The sequence below is a fragment of the Cherax quadricarinatus genome, chromosome 45 (genome assembly GCF_038502225.1).
Source record: "Cherax quadricarinatus isolate ZL_2023a chromosome 45, ASM3850222v1, whole genome shotgun sequence".
Lineage (NCBI taxonomy): Eukaryota > Metazoa > Arthropoda > Malacostraca > Decapoda > Parastacidae > Cherax > Cherax quadricarinatus.
In genome coordinates, this window is record NC_091336.1 from 12,532,887 (window position 1) to 12,554,709 (window position 21,823).

General features: G+C 38.8%; 1 protein-coding gene across 1 annotated transcript in view; it reads right to left on the reverse strand.

The window, feature by feature from the left end:
- SMC6 (Structural maintenance of chromosomes 6) overlaps window positions 1-21,823 on the reverse strand; it is a gene marked incomplete at its 3' end in the record, with an annotated part of 143,130 nt that overhangs the window by 51,662 nt on the left and 69,645 nt on the right. The window contains 2 exon segments of the mRNA XM_070094300.1: window positions 10,291-10,449; window positions 20,155-20,251. Of these exon segments, the coding sequence (XP_069950401.1) occupies window positions 10,291-10,449; window positions 20,155-20,251 (256 nt within the window).

A 21,823-nucleotide genomic window follows, 5' to 3' on the forward strand; every position in this document is an offset into this window, starting at 1 on the left:
TTTCCTCATGTTTACCATATCTGAGTAATTGAAATTTCTCATCGTTGAACTTCATATTGTTTTCTGCAGCCCACTGAAAGATTTGGTTGTGTAAGTATAAAAGGACCCCAATGGAAATACATGTCACTCTGACTTTTTGGGGTTATCCTAGGTACTTTACACATACGCTGCTATGTATGATAATCTACGTATGTAACTATTTGTGTATACCTGAATAAACTTACATTTTAATAAATTAAAATGTAAATCTTTCAACACACCAGCCGTATCTCACCGAGGCAGGGTGGCCCAAAAGGAAAAACGAAAGTTTATCTTTTTAAATTTAGTAATTTGTAGCGCAGAAGGGGTTACTTGCCCCTTGCTCCCAGCAATTTAGTTGCCTCTTACAACACGCATGGCCTACAGAGGACGAATTCTGTTCCACTTCCCCATGGAGATAAGAGGAAATAAACAAGAACTAGAAAGAAAATAGAGGAAAACCCAGAGGTGTGTGTGTGTATGTGTATGTATGTATGTATGTATGTATGTATGTATGTATGTATGTGTGTATATATATATATATATATATATATATATATATATATATATATATATATATATATATATATATATATATATATATATATATATATATATATATATATATTATATATATATATATATATATATATATATATATATATATATATATATATATATATATATATATATATATATATATATATATATATATATATATATATATATATATATATATATATATATATATTTTCAACAAGTCGGTCGTCTCCCACCGAGGCAGGGTGACCCAAAAAAAGAAAGAAAATCCCCAAAAAGAAAATACTTTCATCATCATTCAACACTTTCACCACACTCACACATTATCACTGCTTTTGCAGAGGTGCTCAGAATACAACAGTTTAGAAGCATATACGTATAAAGATACACAACACATCCCTCCAAACTGCCAATATCCCAAACCCCTCCTTTAAAGTGCAGGCATTGTACTTCCCATTTCCAGGACTCAAGTCCAACTATATGAAAATAACCGGTTTCCCTGAATCCCTTCACTAAATATTACCCTGCTCACACTCCAACAGATCGTCAGGTCCCAAGTATCATTCGTCTCCATTCACTCCTATCTAACACGCTCATGCACGCTTGCTGGAAGTCCAAGCCCCTCACCCACAAAACCTCCTTTACCCCCTCTTTCCAACCCTTTCGAGGACGACCCCTACCCCTCTTTCCTTCCCCTATAGATTTATATGCTTTCCATGTCATTCTACTTTGATCCATTCTCTCTAAATGACCAAACCACCTCAACAACCCCTCTTCTGCCCTCTGACTAATGCTTTTATTAACTCCACACCTTCTCCTAATTTCCACACTCCGAATTTTCTGCATAATATTTACACCACACATTGCCCTTAGACAGGACATCTCCACTGCCTCCAACCGTCTCCTCACTGCTGCATTTACCACCCAAGCTTCACATCCATATAAGAGTGTTGGTACTACTATACTTTCATACATTCCCTTCTTTGCCTCCATAGATAACGTTTTTTGACTCCACATATACCTCAACGCACCACTCACCTTTTTTCCCTCATCAATTCTATGATTAACCTCATCCTTCATAAATCCATCCGCCGACACGTCAACTCCCAAGTATCTGTGTATATATATATATATATATATATATATATATGTATATATTTATATATTTATTTATTTATATATGTTTTTATGTATATATATATATATATATATATATATATATATATATATATATACAGTGGACCCCCGCATAACGATGGCATCACATAGCGATTAATCCGCATACCGCTTGCTTTAATCGCAAAAATTTTGCCGCGCATACCGATTAAAAACCCGCTCACCGATTTTCGTCCGAGACGCGTCCAATGTGCGCCCTCAGCCAGCCTCACATGTGCCGTCAACATGACTCAAGAAATCGTAATGACCGCGGGTTCAATCCCGGCCGGGGGTATGGTTCACATGTGCCGCCCGTGCCATTGTTTACCAGCCAGCCTCCGCGGTAACATCCAAGCATACAATCGGAATATTTCATATTCTTACAGTGTTTTCGGTGCTGTTTCTGGAAAATAAGTGACCATGGGCCCCAAGAAAGCTTCTAGTGCCAACCGTACACCAATAAGGGTGAGAATTCCAATAGAAATGAAGAAAGAGATCATTGATAAGTATGAAAGTGGAGTGCGTATCGCCGACCTAGTCAAATTGTACAAGAAACCCCAATCAACCATCGCTACTATTGTGGGCACCAGAAAGACAATCAAGGAAGCTGTTCTTGCCAAAGGTTTAACTGTGTTTTCGAAACAAAGATCGCAAGTGATGGAAGATGTTGAGAGACTCTTATTGGTGTGGATAAATGAAAAACAGCTAGCAGGAGATAGCGTCTCTCAAGCGATCATATGTGAAAAGGCTAGGAAGTTGCATGAGGATTTAATTAAAAAAATGCCTGCAACTAGAGATGATGTGAGTGAATTTAAGGCCAGCAAAGGTTGGTTTGAGAGATTTAAGAAGCGTAGTGGCATCCATAGTGTGATAAGGCATGGTGAGGCTGCCAGTTCGGACCACAAAGCGGCTGAAAAATATGTGCAGGAATTCAAGGAGTACATAGACAGTGAAGGACTGAAACCTGAACAAGTGTTTAATTGTGATGAAACAGGCCTGTTCTGGAAGAAAATGCCAAGCAGGACCTACATTACTCAGGAGGAAAAGGCACTCCCAGGACATAAGCCTATGAAAGACAGGCTTACTTTGTTGATGTGTGCCAATGCTAGTGGTGATTGCAAAGTTAAGCCTTTATTAGTGTATCACTCTGAAACTCCCAGAGCGTTCAGGCAAAAGAATGTCCTCAAGGATAATTTGTGTGTGCTGTGGAGGGCAAACAGTAAGGCATGGGTCACTAGGGACTTTTTCTATAACTGGTTACACCATGCATTTGCCCCCAATGTGAAAGATTACCTAACTGAAAAGAAATTAGACCTTAAGTGCCTCCTGGTGTTAGACAATGCCCCTGGTCATCCTACAGACGTGGCAGAGCGACTTTATGGGGACATGAGCTTCATTAAGGTGAAGTTTTTGCCTCCTAATACCACTCCTCTCCTGCAGCCCATGGACCAGCAGGTTATTGCAAACTTCAAAAAACTGTACACAAAAGCTCTGTTTGAAAGGTGCTTTGTAGTGACCTCAGAAACTCAACTGACTCTAAGAGAGTTTTGGAGAGATCACTTTAATATCCTCAATTGTATAAACCTTATAGGTAAGGCTTGGGAGGGAGTGACTAAGAAGACCTTGAACTCTACTTGGAAGAAACTGTGGTCAGAATGTGTAGACAAAAGGGATTTTGAAGGGTTTGAGGCTAACCCTGAGAGGAGTATACCAGTTGAGGAATCAATTGTGGCATTGGGGAAGTCCTTGGGGTTGGAGGTTAGTGGGGAGGATGTGGAAGAGTTGGTGGAGGAGGACAATGAAGAACTAACCACTGATGAGCTGATAGATCAACTTCACGAGCAAGAGGCCAGACCTGAGGAAACTGGTTCAGAGGAGGGGAGAGAGAAATTGAAGAAGTTGCCTACTACAAAGATTAAAGAAATCTGTGCAAAGTGGCTTGAAGTGCAAACCTTCATGGATGAAAATCACCCTCACACAGCTATTGCAAGCCGTGCTGGTGACTATTACACTGACAATGTTGTGAAACACTTTAGGGAAGTCATAAAGGAACGAGAGGTACAGGCCACTATGGACAGATATCTTGTGCTTAAGAAGTCCAGTGACTCTGAAGCTGGCCCTAGTGGCATTAAAAGAAGAAGGGAAGTAACCCCAGAAAAGGACTTGCTACCTCAAGTCCTAATGGAAGGGGATTCCCCTTCTAAACACTAACACTCTCTCTCCCCTCCTCCCATCCCATCAATCATCACCAGATCTTCAATAAAAGTAAGTGTCATGTAAGTGTGCATGCCTTTTTCAGTTTGTGTGTATTAAAATTAACATTTCATGTGGTAAAAAAAATTTTTTTTCATACTTTTGGGTGTCTTGCACGGATTAATTTTATTTCCATTATTTCTTATGGGGAAAATTCATTCACATACCGATTATTTCGCATAACAATTACTCCTCTTGCACGGATTAAAATCGTTATGCGGGGGTCCACTGTATATATATATATATATATATATATATATATATATATATATATATATATATATATAATATATATATATATATATATAAATATATATATATATATATATAAAGGAGGTTTTGTGGGTAAGGGGCTTGGACTTCCAGCAAGCGTGCGTGAGCGTGTTAGATAGGAGTGAATGGAGACGAATGGTACTTGGGACCTGACGATCTGTTGGAGTGTGAGCAGGGTAATATTTAGTGAAGGGATTCAGGGAAACCGGTTATTTTCATATAGTCGGACTTGAGTCCTGGAAATGGGAAGTACAATGCCTGCACTTTAAAGGAGGGGTTTGGGATATTGGCAGTTTGGAGGGATATGTTGTGTATCTTTATATGTTTATGCTTCTAGACTGTTGTATTCTGAGCACCTCTGCAAAAACAGTGATAATGTGCGAGTGTGGTGAAAGTGTTGAATGATGATGAAAGTATTTTCTTTTTGGGGATTTTCTTTCTTTTTTGGGTCACCCTGCCTCGGTGGGAGACGGCCGACTTGTTGAAAAAAAAAAAAAAAAAAAAAAAAAAAAAAAATATATATATATATATACATATATATATATACATACATATATATACATATATATATATATACATATATATACATATATATATATATACATATATATACATATATATATATATACATATATATATATACATACATATATATATATATATATATACATATATATATATATATATATATATATACATATATATATATATATATATATATATACATATATATATATATATATACATATATATACATATATATATATATATATATACATATATATACATATATATATATATATATACATATATATATACATATATATATATATACATATATATATATATATATATATATATATATATATATACATATATATATATATATATATATATATATACATATATATATATATATATATTATATATATATATCTTTCTTTCAACACATCGGCCGTATCCCACCATGGCAGGGTGGCCCAAAAGGAGAAACGAAAGTTTCTCCTTTTACATTTAGTAATATATACAGGAGAAGAGGTTACTAGCCCCTGGCTCCCGGCATTTTAGTCGCCTCTTACGACACGCATGGCTTACAGAGGAAGAATTCTGTTCCACTTCCCCATGGAGATAAGAGGAAATAAACAAGAACAAGAATTAGAAAGAAAATAGAAGAAAACCCAAAGGGGTGTGTATATATATGCTTGTACATGTATGTGTAGTGTGACCTAAGTGTAAGTAGAAGTAGCAAGACGTACCTGAAGTCTTGCATGTTTTTGAGACAAAAAAAAAAAGGACACCAGCAATCCTACCACCATGTAAACAATTACAGGCTTTCGTTTTACACTCACTTGGCAGGACAGTAGTACCTCCCTGAGCGGATGCTGTCTACCAACCTACTACCTAGATAAAATGTAAATATTTCTTATATATAAATTACATACATTGTGTGTGTTGGTGGGTTCTGCTGGTGCCTCCACCACCACCACCACCATGTACGGCTACTCTCAGTGGCCCTTATAAATCCAACACATCATCATTTTACTCCTCTCATACATTATGACACATTTTATTCATTCTAGAGTATAACATGTTTCTATGTTATTAATATTGTTTATTATGTCATATTAGATGAATCGTGATAGATAAATAAGCCGTAGAGATATTAGTGTCATATTGAAGCATAATAAACTCGCCTTCCTCTTGCCTCCTACTTGTCTTCCATACACTAACACGAGTCAATAAAGGTAAGTGTGATGTTAAATGTTCATTTATCCATTTTATTAGTGCTTTATATTTGTCACTGTTTTCTGTATGTATATCTATATTTAATCTTTAAAAGAAATAGTTTTTGTTAATACTTTTGGGGGAAGATTAATTCGGCTAAAGGCAAAATCGGTTAAAGGCAAGCTCTCTGGAACGGATTAATGCCGTTACCCGAGGGTTCATTGTATACACGAATACAATTACATAAATTATCATACATAGCAGCATATGTAGATTACCTAGGATAACACAAAAAAGTCAAAGTGACTTATTTCCAGCATGGGTGGTGGGGAAGACAACATGGGTGCTTGGGAAGACAGTGTGGGTGGTGGGGAATGCAACATGGGTGGGTGGTGGGGAAGGCAGTGCGCGTGGTGGGGAAGACAGCATGGGTAGTGGGAAAGACAGCATGGGTGGTGGGAAAGGCAGCATGGATGGTAGGGAAGGCAGCGTGAGTGGTGGGGAAGACAGGGTGGGTTTGTGTAAACAAGTTTTGTAAATAATATAACGATGATAATATCAGTGTTGCATACACCAAGTGGATATATATGCATTATGCATTATATTGGTTGCACAGGCCACAAAAGTTACTTGAAAAAATAAAATATTAGAAAAGTAAAAATAACATTACAGAATGAGTGGCAGTCGCCGATGCTGCCATAAGCAATTCAGTTTCTATCAACTTCACACCTCTATATCTCGGTAACTACAGATCGCAAAAAAATGCTTTTCCTTTTATATCACTCAGAAAATTAGTCTTCAAGATTTTGCTTAGGAAAATAATTTTTTTTTAATATTTTTTGACACTGAGAGCAAGTTTTCGAGCAGGGGTCTCGACAGTGAAAGGGTTAAATGTCGTATATTACGTTATTACAGTGGACCCTCGACCAACGATGGCATCGTATAACGTTAAATCCGACTAGCGATACATTTTAACGCAAAAATTTTGCCTCGACTAGCGCTAAAAAACTCGAACAACATGATTCGTTCCGTTCGAGACGTGTCCACTTGTGGCCTGAGTGTGCCTCACTTGTCCAGTGGGTGCCAGTGTTTACAAGCCAGCCAGCCACTGCGGTTCCATCCAAACATACAATCAGAACATTTCATATTATCACAGCGTTTTTAGTGATTGCACCTGCAAAATAAGTCACCATGGGCCCCAAGAAAGCTTCTAGTGCCAACCCTGTGGTAAAAAGGGTAAGAATTAGTATGGAAATTAAAAAAGATTTTGAAGGGTTTGGGGCTAACTCTGAGAAGCCTATGCCAGTTGTAGAATCCATTGTGCCTACTTCAAAGATTAAGGAAATGTGTGCAGTGGGTTGAACTGCAAACCTTATGGATGAAAATCACCCTAACACAGCTATTGCAAGCCGTGCTGGTGACTATTACAATAACCATGTTGTGGCCCATTTTAGACAAATCGTAAAGGAACGGGAGGTACAGAGCTTTATGGACAGATTTGTTGTGCGACAGAGGTCCAGTGACTCTCAAGCTGGTCCTAGTGGCATTAAAAGAAGAGAAGTAACCCCGGAAAAGGACTTGACACCTCAAGTCCTAATGGAAGGGGATTCCCCTTCTATGCACTAACACCATCCACACTCTCCCCTCCTCCCATCCCATCAATCATCACCAGATCTTCAATAAAGGTAAGTGTCATGTAATTGTACATGTCTTCTTCAGTTTGTGTGTATTAAAATTAATATTTCATGTGTGTAAAAATTTTTTTTTTCAATACTTTGGGGTGTCAGGAATGGATTAATTTGATTTCCATTATTTCTTATGGGGAAAATTAACTCGACTAACGATAATTTCGACTAACGATGAGCTCTCAGGAACGGATTAATATCGTTGGTCGAGGGTCCACTGTATAGACATTTTCATTAAACCATCTATGGTATTTTTTCAAAATTATACAAGAAACATGCTACATACCATATAAACATAATATATACAACCACAGCAGAACAAACTGACAAACATGAGATGTGGTAGCCAGGCAGCTTGTAGGAGTGACGGCAAGAATTACGTTTTCTCTAGTCCAACATCAGGGAAGCTGTGTACAGTATATTACTGGGAGGTAACTGTAGAAAAATATTTCTTTCATATGACTTCACTCAGAGCATCATTTGCTCTAACACTGGTGTGCTGCACGAGACTGGGAGTGCGCTGCTGTTATTTATTCTACTGCACCAATGTGAAGACAACTTGTACACAATGTAGGGTGTTTGTATTGTGGGTTAAAAGCTTCACAAACGCATGCAAAATGAACTGGTATGAACCGTAAGTGGACAGGTGTTAATATGCATTCATCTGTTTACAGTCTCCATGTCTCTTGTTTACAATGGCATTTAAGGGTGGTTGTTAAAAGTGATTAAACTCTCAGTGAACAAGGTATGTTGATGGTAATAATAATTGTCACTCTGGGGTGCTTCAAATGTTGTACATTTTGTGTAGGTGTAGTAGCCAGGCAAGCTACCACACCTGACTTCCTACAATAAATACTATTTGCCTCTCACCCTACATTAAGACTACAGACATTTTAAGGTAAGTAATGAATGTACTGTATATGCATTTGTACTGTACATGCATTTGTTTCTTTTTTGCTAACTTAATATATGATAGTGTAAACATGTTATCAGGCATTTATATACATTTGAAAATGAAAAAAAGTGTGATTTGCTTTACAGTGGTAGCCTGGAACCTAACCAGCCATATAAGCAGTGCCCTACCATATATGATATAGGGCATAATGACAACAGTTCACTAGATTATGTATTAATGGATGAAAGGTTAATGGATAGACTTCTGGATGTGCAAGTTTATAGAAGGGCAGTAGCTATATCTGATCATTAGGGGATAGGACAATACCAAAATTTTTGGTGACACCGATAATGATACTTTTCCTAGTTCTTTATTTTTGAAATTATAACCACTACATTCAATATACAAGGAAATGCTCATTGCACAATGAGTATTAAATAACACAAGAAAAGAGTAAGGTGATGAGGGTGTCAAATGATAAATTTAGATAAAGAAAAATTGGATATCAAATTGGGGAGGAGGAGTATGGAAGAAGTGAATGTTTTCAGATACTTGGGAGTTGACATGTCAGCGGATGGATTTATGAAGGATGAGGTTAATCATAGAATTGATGAGGGAAAAAAGGTGAGTGGTGCGTTGAGGTATATGTGGAGTCAAAAAACGTTATCTATGGAGGCAAAGAAGGGAATGTATGAAAGTATAGTAGTACCAACACTTTTATATGGGTGTGAAGCTTGGGTGGTAAATGCAGCAGCGAGGAGACGGTTAGAGGCAGTGGAGATGTCCTGTTTAAGGGCAATGTGTGGTGTAAATATTATGCAGAAAATTCGGAGTGTGGAAATTAGGAGAAGGTGTGGAGTTAATAAAAGTATTAGTCAGAGGGCAGAAGAGGGGTTGTTGAGGTGGTTTGGTCATTTAGAGAGAATGAATCAAAGTAGAATGACATGGAAAGCATATAAATCTATAGGGGAAGGAAGGCGGGGTAGGGGTCGTCCTCGAAAGGGTTGGAGAGAGGGGGTAAAGGAGGTTTTGTGGGCGAGGGGCTTGGACTTCCAGCAAGCGTGCGTGAGCGTGTTAGATAGGAGTGAATGGAGACGAATGGTACTTGGGACCTGACGATCTGTTGGAGTGTGAGCAGGGTAATATTTAGTGAAGGGATTCAGGGAAACCGGTTATTTTCATATAGTCGGACTTGAGTCCTGGAAATGGGAAGTACAATGCCTGCACTTTAAAGGAGGGGTTTGGGATATTGGCAGTTTGGAGGGATATGTTGTGTATCTTTATATGTGTATGCTTCTAGACTGTTGTATTCTGAGCACCTCTGCAAAAACAGTGATAATGTGCGAGTGTGGTGAAAGTGTTGAATGATGATGAAAGTATTTTCTTTTTGGGGATTTTCTTTCTTTTTTGGGTCACCCTGCCTCGGTGGGAGACGGCCGACTTGTTGAGAGAGAAAAAAAAAAAAAAAAAAAAAAAAAAAAAAAAGAAGGTTAAACATTCAGTGACTTAATTTCTCTGAGATGACAATGCCATTACTCATTACTTGGCCTATGGTGTCAGTTACTGGATGTCAAAGGCACTTGCCAATAGTGTGCATGCATTTGTGTATGTATTACAAAAAAATAACTGACTTAATACTGAAAATAGGACAACAAGAGCATAGCTCTGCTCCCATGATTACAAATAAGCAAATAGATATTCACTTGCACAATTTGTATACACATTTAATAAATAAATACCAATTACCATTTTTTGCTTTAATCTTGTATCCTCCTCCACCCTTAATTTGTATCTTGCGCTCTACAATAATTGTGTCACCATACAGTTCATGCTTGAATGCCTCTTTCCCAGTGTTTTTTAGAGCAATCTCAATTGTTGCCGTCTGCTTTCCATATTTCACAAGACCTGAAGAAATAAGTCATATAATCATTAGTGAAAAATCTGATGAATTCTCACACCTCAGGCCAGAAAAAAAAAAATAAGCAAATATAAATATTTATTGCTGGTTTTCATTACAAGGAATCATGTGCTCCTTATCTTTTAGATAAGCTTTTCTCTGAACACTTTTAAATTTGTTCATCTTCCCTCTCACACTACCTGCTATTTCTCCTCGATTCCACATCATTCATGCATAATCTTCACTACCCTTACACTCATTACCAGATATAAGAATAAGGGGGCTTGGTTGGAAAACAAACATACAATCACAGAATTATTACAAAGTATTTCTTTGATGTAATAGTAAATAAGAAGGATGAATTAAACAATGATATAGTGAGGTGAACTCTATACAGGAATTCAGAAATAGATATGATAAGGCTCAAATCATGTCAGCTGATTGAAAGTTAGGAGGCAAGACCAAGAACTTGAGTTCATTTGCTGCAAACTTAACCCTTTGACTGTCGCAACCCCAAATCCTGAGGCGTAACCTGGTATGGAAATTTTTTGGGGGGGAATGACGGAGAATCTTTTCCTGATGGTAATGATACCAAAAGTACGAAATTTGATGGAAAATTTCCAGAATTACGCTCTTGCGAAGTTAGCGACCTCGGTGATATTTACAAATTGGCAATCTTGCCTACTTTGAGCCCTATTTTCGGCTAATTCCTTTGTTCCAGTTGACCAAACTCATAGCTATTTCTTTAGAACTCCATTTGTTCTATCGATTGAGTACAAGAAACTGCCCATTTACCAATTTCAATACCCAATATGTGGTTAGAAATTTGCAATTTCACCAATTTCACGCAAATTAAACCTTTCAGGGTTGGTGCCATATTAGTACGGCTTGCATGCCAGGGTTGGTGCCGTACTAGTACACAAATTCGAGCGCCTTCAAATCTAGCAAGAGAAAGTTGGTAGGCCTACACATGAAAGAATGGGTCTATGCGGTCAATGTGCACAGTATAAAAAAAATCCTGCGGCACACAGTGCATAATGAGAAAAAACAAATTCCAACCGTGTTTTTGCTTAAAACAGCGACTTTGCAGTGTGTTTTCGTATGGTATTTATGGTTGTATTCTAGTTTCCCTGGTCTCATTTTATAGAATGGAAGACATATTACAGAAATTGAGATGATTTTGACTGGTTTCACAATGAAAAGTACTGTACCTTGAAATTGAGCTCTAAGTAGCAGAAATGTTCGATTTTTGCCAAAGTTCAAAAGTAAACAAATCATGCCACGTGTCCAATACACGTCAACTGGTGAGTAATATTCTTTCACAAGTGCACTGATATTATTTACACCATTTCTACACTAATGCAGTAGTCTGCATAACAGTAAATCTTCTATTATTTGTGAGAATAAAAATTCAAAGTGGAAAGCCAAAGAAATATAAGAGATCCCTGGGGACGTGACTAATGAACAGACAAAATGTTATTTTAGTGCCAAGTGTGCCTGTCTTGTTTATTCTGGACCCTATTTGAAAATTGGCATCTTTCGAAATTTGTGTGAACTTGGCAAAATTGCCAATTTTTCACCACTTTATTGGATAGTTGAGATCAGTAAATGGGTGGCTTCTTGTACTCATTCAATAGAAAAACTGGAGTTGTAGCAAAATAGTCATGATTTTTGTCGACTGGTACATTGGAATTGGCCGAAAATAGGGATCAAAGTGGGCGAAATCGTTGATGCATAAACATTGTCGAAACTGCTAACTTCGCAAGAGCATAATTCCGTAAGTTTTCCATCAAATTTCACACTTTTGGGTCATTATGATTGGGAAACTATTCTCTATCATTTCATAAGAAAAATTTCTTTTTTTTCGAAAAATTTCCGACCCACAAAACAAGTTTAGGAGAGGGCCTGTCGATCCTGAAAGGGTTAAAAAATATGCCACTTTCAAAATAGGGTCCAGAAGGAACAATGCAGACATTCCTGGCTCTATAATAACATTTTCTTTGTTTATCAGTCATGTCTCCAGGCCCCTCTTGATATTAGTCTTGCTTTCTATTTTGAATTTTTATTCAAACAAAAAATAGAAGATTTACTGTTATGCAGACTACTCCAATATTGTAATAATTGTATAAATAATGTCAACTCATTCATGACTGCATATTAGAATGGCTAGTTGGACATTTATTGGACAATGACATCATTTGTTTACTTTTGAACATTGGCAAAAATCAAACATTTCTGCATTTCAAGGCTCTTTTCACAGTAAAACCAAACAAAATCACCTCTATTTCTATAACATATTTTCCATTCTATCAAATGAGACCAAGAAAATGAGAATACAACCATAAATATTATACGAAAATACACCACAAAGTTGGTGTTTTAATGCAAAAACATGGTCAGAATTTTTTGTTTTTTCTCATTATGCAATGCGTGCTGCAGGATTTTTTTTTTATATGGTGCACACTGACCACACAGACCCATTCTCTCACATGTGGGCCTACCAGCTTTCTCCTGCTTGATTTGAAGCCGCTAGAATTTGAGTATATATACGTCAAACACACTGGCTTGTAAGATGTATATATACAACCAAAATAGTCAAAAGGTTAAAGATACTGTAATTTCAAATAGGTAATTACTCTTCCATAAACAGCATACAAATTAATCTACCTTTATTGACCTGTCATTTCAATTTAAATTAAATAATGCAGGATACCCCAGTACGACTCAAAATCATAAGAGTATTGCAAACAAATCAGAGAAAGGGTGAGGTTCAAACCCAAAGCAAGTTTGTCCAAATACTTGCAGGCCTGCGTGCTAACCACTGGTCCATGCCAGTCTAACAAGATTCATCCAACTACACGTTTCTACACACCGTAGGAATGTTAGAACGGGCCCCACCGAGACCACAAATCCAAGTTTTTACTGATGAATCCCACACCACCATGAGTGTGGCATGTTCTTGCTCAAGTCCCATGCTAGCATTCCAATGGTGTACAGAAATATACCTAATTGGGTGACTACTCTTGTTAAGCCAACCAGTGGTTAGCACACTGGCCTGTGAGAATTAAGACTCACCTGCCATGGGTGATTTGAAACCCAAGTATGCTTCATGACCTTAGATCAAAGAATTTTCGAACTTTGCTTTCCACATACAAGCTCACATCATCCCTTATTACATTATCCTGAACACAATATAGAGTACTTTTTCTATTGGTGCTCAAGCTCCTATAAATCGTGTATAAAATATGGGTAGAGAATTTTTTCTGAAGGTAATAAAACAAAAAGTATGAAATTTTTTGGAAAACACAAAATTACGCTTTTGCAAATTTTGCTGTGTCAGCAATATTTACACATCGGCGATTTTGCCCACTGAGTCCTATGTTAGGTAAATTACGTTGCTCCAGTCGACCTAATTCTTAGCAATTTCACAAGTATGTCTTCCATTTTATTGACTGAGCACAAGAAATCACACAATCAACTATTTCAACTACCCAATAGTGACCAGAAATTGATAATTTGGCCAATTTCACACAAATTTCAAAATATTCTAATTTCTACCCATACAGAGGAAACCATTTTTAAGCAATTAATCTTAAACAATTTCTCCTCCCCTTCCTACCTTTCACTTCCCCTCCTGCTCTCTCTCTCTATTCTTCTTTCCTTTCTCTCCCCTCTCTTTTTCTCTCTGCCTCACCCTCCTTCATCCTTTCTCTACCTCACCCTCCTTCATCCTTTCTCTACCTCACCCTCCTTCATCCTTTCTCTCTCTCTCTCTACACCTCACCCTCCTTCATCCTTTCTCTCTCTCTCTCTCTCTCTACCTCACCCTCCTTCATCCTTTCTCTCTCTACCTCACCCTCCTTCATCCTCTCTCTCTCTACCTCACCTTCTTTCATCCTTTCTCTCTCTCTCTCTACCTCACCCTCCTTCATCCTTTCTCTCTCTCTACCTCACCCTCCTTCATCCTTTCTCTCTCTCTACCTCACCCTCCTTCATCCTCTCTCTCTTTCTCTCTCTCTGCCTCACCCTCCATCCTTTCTCTCTCTCCCTCTCTCTCTACCTCACCCTCCGTCATCCTTTCTCTCTCTACCTCACCCTCCTTCATCCTCTCTCATTTTTTTTTTTATACAGGGTTTGACAAGGTCAAGGATCCCTCGCTTTATTGACAAGCTATTTACAGGTTAAGGATTCCTAACTTTATTGACAAGCTAAGAGCTGTTACCTACACCAGCCCATTTGAAAGCATTTTTATTGTTATGAGACATACAAGTAGGGAACAGGATGAAGTTGGAGCCATCTGTGGGCCAGCATTTTCATTTGATCAACTGACTCTCGTTGACATTATGATGCTGAACGAATGTGTTCCATACTCGAGTCATCCTGGGTATATATGATCTCAGATGGAGTGATGTTCTGGAGAAGGGTACAGCCAGAGTGAAGTTGCTGATTTCTGCCCATCTTCTGGCATAAAAGCTTGTTTCACATTGTCCTTGAAGTGGATCCAAGTGTGGTACTTTGACAATATTGGCCTTGTACATAACAGTAAGGCCACCCACATCCCTCCTGTGTTGAAGGCTCTGCTGAAATGACAGATCTATCCAGGATTGGTCCAGGAGAGAAATGAGACATCTTGCTCTGTTCTCTACTCTGTCAAGCAGTCACAGATGAGAGGGGGGGGGCAGGCACACCAAGAAAGTGGAGCATACTTAAGGTGTGAGCGTACTTGTGCCTCATACATATTCTTGCAACCCCTGCTGTCAAGCAGATGCTAGATATGGCGAAGTGCTGTAAGCTTCCTGGCTGCCTTGTTTGCAAGATTTACATGGTTCTTCATGGTCAGTTTGGAGTCAAATTTCATCCCAAGGATATCAACTTCTTCCCCAGGTGCCAACACCTTCCCATTCATCCTTACTACTGCACTAGCATTACCATCATGGTGCCTAGAGACCATCATCATTTGCGTTTTCTCAGGTGTAAATGTTACTTGCCATCTATTTCCCCAAGATGATATAGCTCTTAGCTGGCGATTGATGTAGCTTAGAGCAGCTGGCATTTCTTCTCTTGGATAAGTGAATGTCAGTGTACAGTCGTCTGCATATGCATGGGATTCTGGGATGAGATGAAGAAGGTCGTTGAAGTAGACATTCCATAACAATGGTCCCAGCACGCTTCCTTGTGGAACACTTGCCCCAATAGGATGTCTTGCTGATTCTGTTCCATTGAGAACTACCCTTAGAGATGAAGGTAATCACTGAGGAGACATAGCCTGCAATTCCCAGTGCTTGAAGTTTTGCTAAGAGGTCCTGGTGCCACACCCCGGTCAAAAGCACTAGCAATGTCCAGTGCTACCACACAGCTGACTTTGGATTCATCCAGTGACTGGTGCCACTTAGTGGAGAGGTTTAACAACAGATCAGCAGCAGAGTAACCTTTCCTGAAACCATAATGACAGTCACAAAGTAGTGAGTGGTAGTCAAAAAACTCTGTCATTTGTTTTGAGATTATTGTCTCAAGGATCTTACCAGTGATTGACAGGAGTGACACTGGTCTGTAGTTTTGATTTCTGCTCAGCTCTTCTTTTTGTGAACAGTGACTACATTTGCCTCTGTCCACAGAGAAGGCCATCTCCATCTCTCTCTTTCTCTCTCTCCATCTCCCTCTCTCCATCTCCCTCTCTCCATCTCCCTCTCTCCATCTCCCTCTCTCCATCTCCCTCTCTCCATCTCCCTCTCTCTCTCTCACCTCCACAGAGCACTAAAAAAAATTTATTTTTATTATTATTATTCAACATTTTAGAAAATCTGGCCCACCTTCCCCACCATCAGTACCAGATAATGGATGAACCACTGTTCTATGTATTTCCTTCCACTCAGCCAAATTTTTACACTATGAACCTAACTTCCATGACCAAACCAAACCCTCAGCCTGTATTACAACCTTTAACCCCTAAACGGTCCAAACGTATGTACAGGACAGCCATCACTAATCCGGCATCGTTGGGACCTGTAGTGTGCCAGATTAGCGAGTTTGCCGGATTACAGAGTGGTTAAGTTAGAATACACTTAATTAACCTATCAATAGAAACTCTTTCTGCTACATCTTCCTCATTTTCATCACTGCTTTCTCCTCCACTGGCTTGCTGCTGTGGATTTGCAACCATCTGCACACTTTCTGAGTCAGTATAATGATGAAATTTGAGTCAATATATTGATTTGAGTCAGTATAATGATGAAATTTGAAATTATGCTTGCTGAAATTAGTGATGGAATAATGATGGAACCGGATAACTGATTGCAGGATTAGTGATGGCCGACCTGTATATGTTCTCTCCCCCAGTGCCCAGAAAATTTTGAAAAATAATTTTTTTTTTTTCACTGAAATAGAAAATTTTCCAAAGTATTTTTTTTTTATTAACACATCAGCCAATTCCCACCAAGGCAGGGTGGCCTGAAAAAGAAAAGCCTTCATCATCATTAACTCCATCACTGTCTTGCCAGAGGGGTGCTTTACACTACAGTTATAAAACAGCAACATTAACACCCCTCCTTCAGAGTGCAGACACTGTACTTCCCATCTCCAGGACTCAAGTCCAGCCTGCCGGTTTCCCTGAATCCCTTCATAAATGTTACTTTGCTCACACTCCAACAGCACGTCAAGTATTAAAAACCATTTGTCTCCATTCACTCCTATCAAATACGCTCATACATGCTTGCTGGAAGTCCAAGCCCCTCGCACACAAAACCTCCTTTACCCCCTCCTTCCAACCTTTCCTAGGCCGACCCCTACCCCGCCTTCCCTCCACTACAGATTTATACACTCTCAAAGTCATTCTGTTTTGCTTCATTCTCTCTACATGTTCAAACCACCTCAACAACCCCTCCCCAGCCCTGTGGATAATAGTTTTGGTAATCCCACACCTTCTAATTTCCGAACTATGAATTCTCTGCATTATATTCACACCACACATTGCCCTCAGACATGACATCTCCACTGCCTCCAGCCTTCTCCTCGTTGGAACATTTATCACCCATGCTTCACACCCATACAAGAGTGTTGGTACAACGATACTCTCATACATTCCCCTTTTTGCTTCCATGGACAAAGTTCTTTGTCTCCACAGACTCCTAAGTGCAACTCTCACCCTTTTCCCCTCATCAATTCTGTGATTCACCTCATCCTTCATAGACCCATCTGTTGGCACGTCCACTCCTAAATATCTGAATACATTCACCTCCTCCATACTCTCCCCCTCCAATCTGATATCCAGTCTTTCGTCACCTAATCTTTTTATCCTCATAACCATACTCTTTGCAATATACACTGTTAATTTTCTTCTTTTACATACCCTACCAAATTCATCCACCAACCTCTGCAACTTCTCTTCACAATCTCCCAAAAGCACTGTGTCATCAGCAAAGAGCAACTGTGACAACTCCCACTTTGTGTTTGATTCTTTATCTTTGAACTCCACACCTCTTGCCAAGACCCTAGCATTCACTTCTCTTACAACCCCATCTATAAATATATTGAACAACCATGGTGACATCACACATCCTTGTCTAAGGCCTACTTTTACTGCGAAATAATCTCCCTCTCTCCTACATACTCTAACCTGAGCCTCAATATCCTCGTAAAAACTCTTCACTGCTTTCAGTAACCTACCTCCTACACCATACACCTGCAACATCTGCCACAATGCCCCCTATCCACCCTGTCATATGCCTTCTCTAAATCCATAAATGCCACAAAAACCTCTTTACCCTTATCTAAATACTGTTCACCTATATGTTTCACTGTAAACACTTGGTCTACACACCCCCTATCTTTCCTAAAGCCTCCTTGTTCATCTGCTATCCTACTCTCTGTCTTACTCTTAATTCTTTCAATAATAACTACCATACACTTTACCAGATATACTCAACAGACTTATTCCCTTATAATTTTTGCACTCTCTTTTATCCCCTTTGCCTTTATACAAAGGAACTATGCATGCTCTCTGCCAATCCCTAGGTACCTTACCCTCTTCCATACATTTATTAAATAATAGCACCAACCACTCCAAAACTATATCCCCTCCTGCTTTTAACATTTCTATCAATCCCAGCTGCCTTAACCCCTTTCATTCTAACCACTGCCTCACGAACTTCCCCCACACACACAACTGGCTCTTCCTCACTCCTACAATATGTTAATCCTCCTTGCCCTATACACGAAATCACAGCTTCCCTATCTTCATCAACATTTAACAATTCCTCAAAATATTCACTCCATCTTCCCGATATCTTTAACTCTTCATTTAATAACTCTCCTCTCCTATTTTTAACTGTCAAATCCATTTGTTCCCTAGGCTTCCTCAACTTATTAATCTCACTCCAAAATTTTTTCTTATTTTCAACAAAATTTGTTGACAACATCTCACCCACTCTCTCATTTGCTCTCTTTTTACATTGCTTCACCACTCTCTTAACCTCTCTTTTTCTCTCCATATACTCTTCCCTCCGTGTATCACTTCTACTTTGTAAAATCCTCTCATATGCTAACTTTTTCTCCCTTACATCATCATTCCACCAATCGCTCTTCTTCCCTCCCGCACCCACTTTCCTGTAACCACAAACTTCTGCTGAACACTAACACTACATTCTTAAACATACCCCATACATCTTTGACCCCATTGCCTATACTCTCATTAGCCCATCTATCCTGACACTAATATTAGGTACTAAAATTGTACTCAAATTGTCACAAACACATTGACAGGTGGACATTTACACATGCCTTGGTCATTTACTATTGTCTAAGAATATATACAAAGTATTTATAGGTCCCAGCAATGTTTTGGATACACGGGAGTATAGGAGGAGGAAGAAGGAAGGAGGAGGAAGAACGAAGAAGTTCCTTGAAGCAATGCTAAGACAAGTGTCAGTGACAAGCATCCGGAAGGGCAGCGATGAGATAAGCAATGACATTTGATGGGCACCAGCGAGGGTGCAGAGATAAGATGAGTTAAGGGATGACGTTTGATGGGCACCAGCGAGGATACAGAGAAAAGGGGTGACATTTGATGAGCTGGTATCTCTGTCTCTGATTACTGTCTCTCTGTCTTGTCTCTCTGTCTGCTTGCCTCTCTCCATCTCTCTGCTTGTCTCTGTCTCAGAGAGAGCCACTGTGAACCAACAAGTATTCTTATGCATTATATCTACAAGCACAGTACAGCACTTCACATCTTTTAGGTTATCCTAGGTAATTTACACTATGTATAATTGTATTTGTGTACCTGTGAGACAGAGACAGACACAGATAGACAGAGACAGATAGACAGGCCCTAAACTTGGGGTTAACATCAATTTCCTCTTAAAAAGGGAGTGTTAATATGACACTACATCAGTGAATCCTTGGTGATTGCCGCACTGTTTGCTCTAGCTGGTGCTCAGTTTAACTGGCGTCCCCACAAGGTACTAAGTGGTCCAATATTTTTTTTTTAATATGGTGCACACCAAGTGTAAGGATCCACTCTATGCTGACCATCTCAGGCCAATCATGCCAAATTTGGAGGTAGGAAAAATAAAACGTATACAGTATACATGTTTGGGGTGCTAGCAGTAAGAATGTATATATATGTTTGGACTGTTTAGGGGTTAACAAGCGTGCTAAAAATATCACATGAAAAATGAAAAAGTGAAACATAAGAAAATTACATAACAAGCATGTCCTACCTTGAGTATTTTTTCCTCGATTCGTGTCACGAGCAGTGCCACCAAGACCAACTACAACTGCACTTGCAATTGCACTCTTGCCACTACCATTTCTTCCCTGCAAATATTAATCATATGTACAGTTGTCCCTACAAATTTGCAAGCGACTGAGTACCTAAAAGCCCCATGAAACTAGAAACTGCAAAAAATAAGCCACTTTCCAAGAATAACATTGGAGCACCATCAGCAAAAATATAATTAATGAAGCCTTCATATTTAGGGATGACTGTAAAAACACAAAATTTGGTATAAGCTATAAAATAATTGTAATAAAATGAACAAAGTGAGTACAGGCATCCCCTGCTTTACAGTTTTGCTAATACAGTTTTCAATTATCCCCATTCTTCATTTACTCAGGCTTCCTACAATAAATATATTCATCACTCACTATAAGCTAAAGATGAAAATATTTTGTGTATGTACTGTATATGCATTTTTTAGGCCTAGCTCTATTGCCGAGTTAATATATATTATGATCACAGGTAATAATGGCCTGTTGACCTTGTTGTAATGGGTTTGGAGTAAAAACAAACACAGCAGCAGTATTTAACTTGCATTTTCATTCAGCTAAAAACAGAGTAGGGGAGTTACTAGATGGGGAGATGAAAGTGCTGGGTAGATGTCAGGAATATTTTGAGGAACTTTAAAAATGTCGATGAAGAAAGGGAGGCGGTAATTTCATGCACTGGCCAGAGAGATGTACCATCTATTGGGAGTGAAGAGCAGGATGTGAGTGTGGGGAAGGTGCGTGAGGCATTACGTAGAATGAAAGGGGGTAAAGCAGTTGGAACTGATGGGAGCATGATAGAAATGTTAAAAGTAGGGGGAATATAGTGCTGGAGTGCTTTAATAAATGTATGAAAGATGGGAAGGTACCTATGGATTGGCAGAGAGCATGTATAATTCCTTTATATAAAGGGAAGGGGGACAAAAGAGATTGTAAAAATTATACACGCTCTCCGCCAATCCCTAGGTACCTTCCCCTCTTTCATACATTTATTAAACAAAAGTACCAACCACTCCAACACTATATCTTCCCCTGCTTTTAACATTTCTGTCATGATCCTGTCAGTTCCAGCTGCTTTACCCCCTTTCATTCTATGTAATGCCTCACGTACCTCCACCACACTTACATTCTGCTCTTCTTCACTCCTAAAAGATGGTATACCTCCCTGGCCAGTGCATGAAATTACCGCCTCCCTTTCTTCCTCAACATTTAAAAGTTCCTCAAAATATTCTTGCCATCTACCTAATACCTCCCTATCCCCATCTACTAACTCCCCTACTCTGTTTTTAACTGACAAACCCATACGTTCCCTAGGCTTTCTTAGCTTGTTTAACTCACTCCAAAATTTTTTCTTATTTTCATTAAAATTTCTTGACAGTGCCTCTCCCATTCTATCATCTGCTCTCCTTTTGCACTCTCTCACCACTCTCTTCACCTTTCTTTTACTCTCCATATACTCTGCTCTTCTTATAACACTTCTGCTTTGTAAAAACCTCTCATAAGCTACCTTTTTCTCTTTTATCACACCCTTTACTTCATCATTCCACCAGTCACTCCTCTTTCCTCCTGCCCCCACCCTCCTATAACCACAAACTTCTGCCCCACATTCTAATACTGCATTTT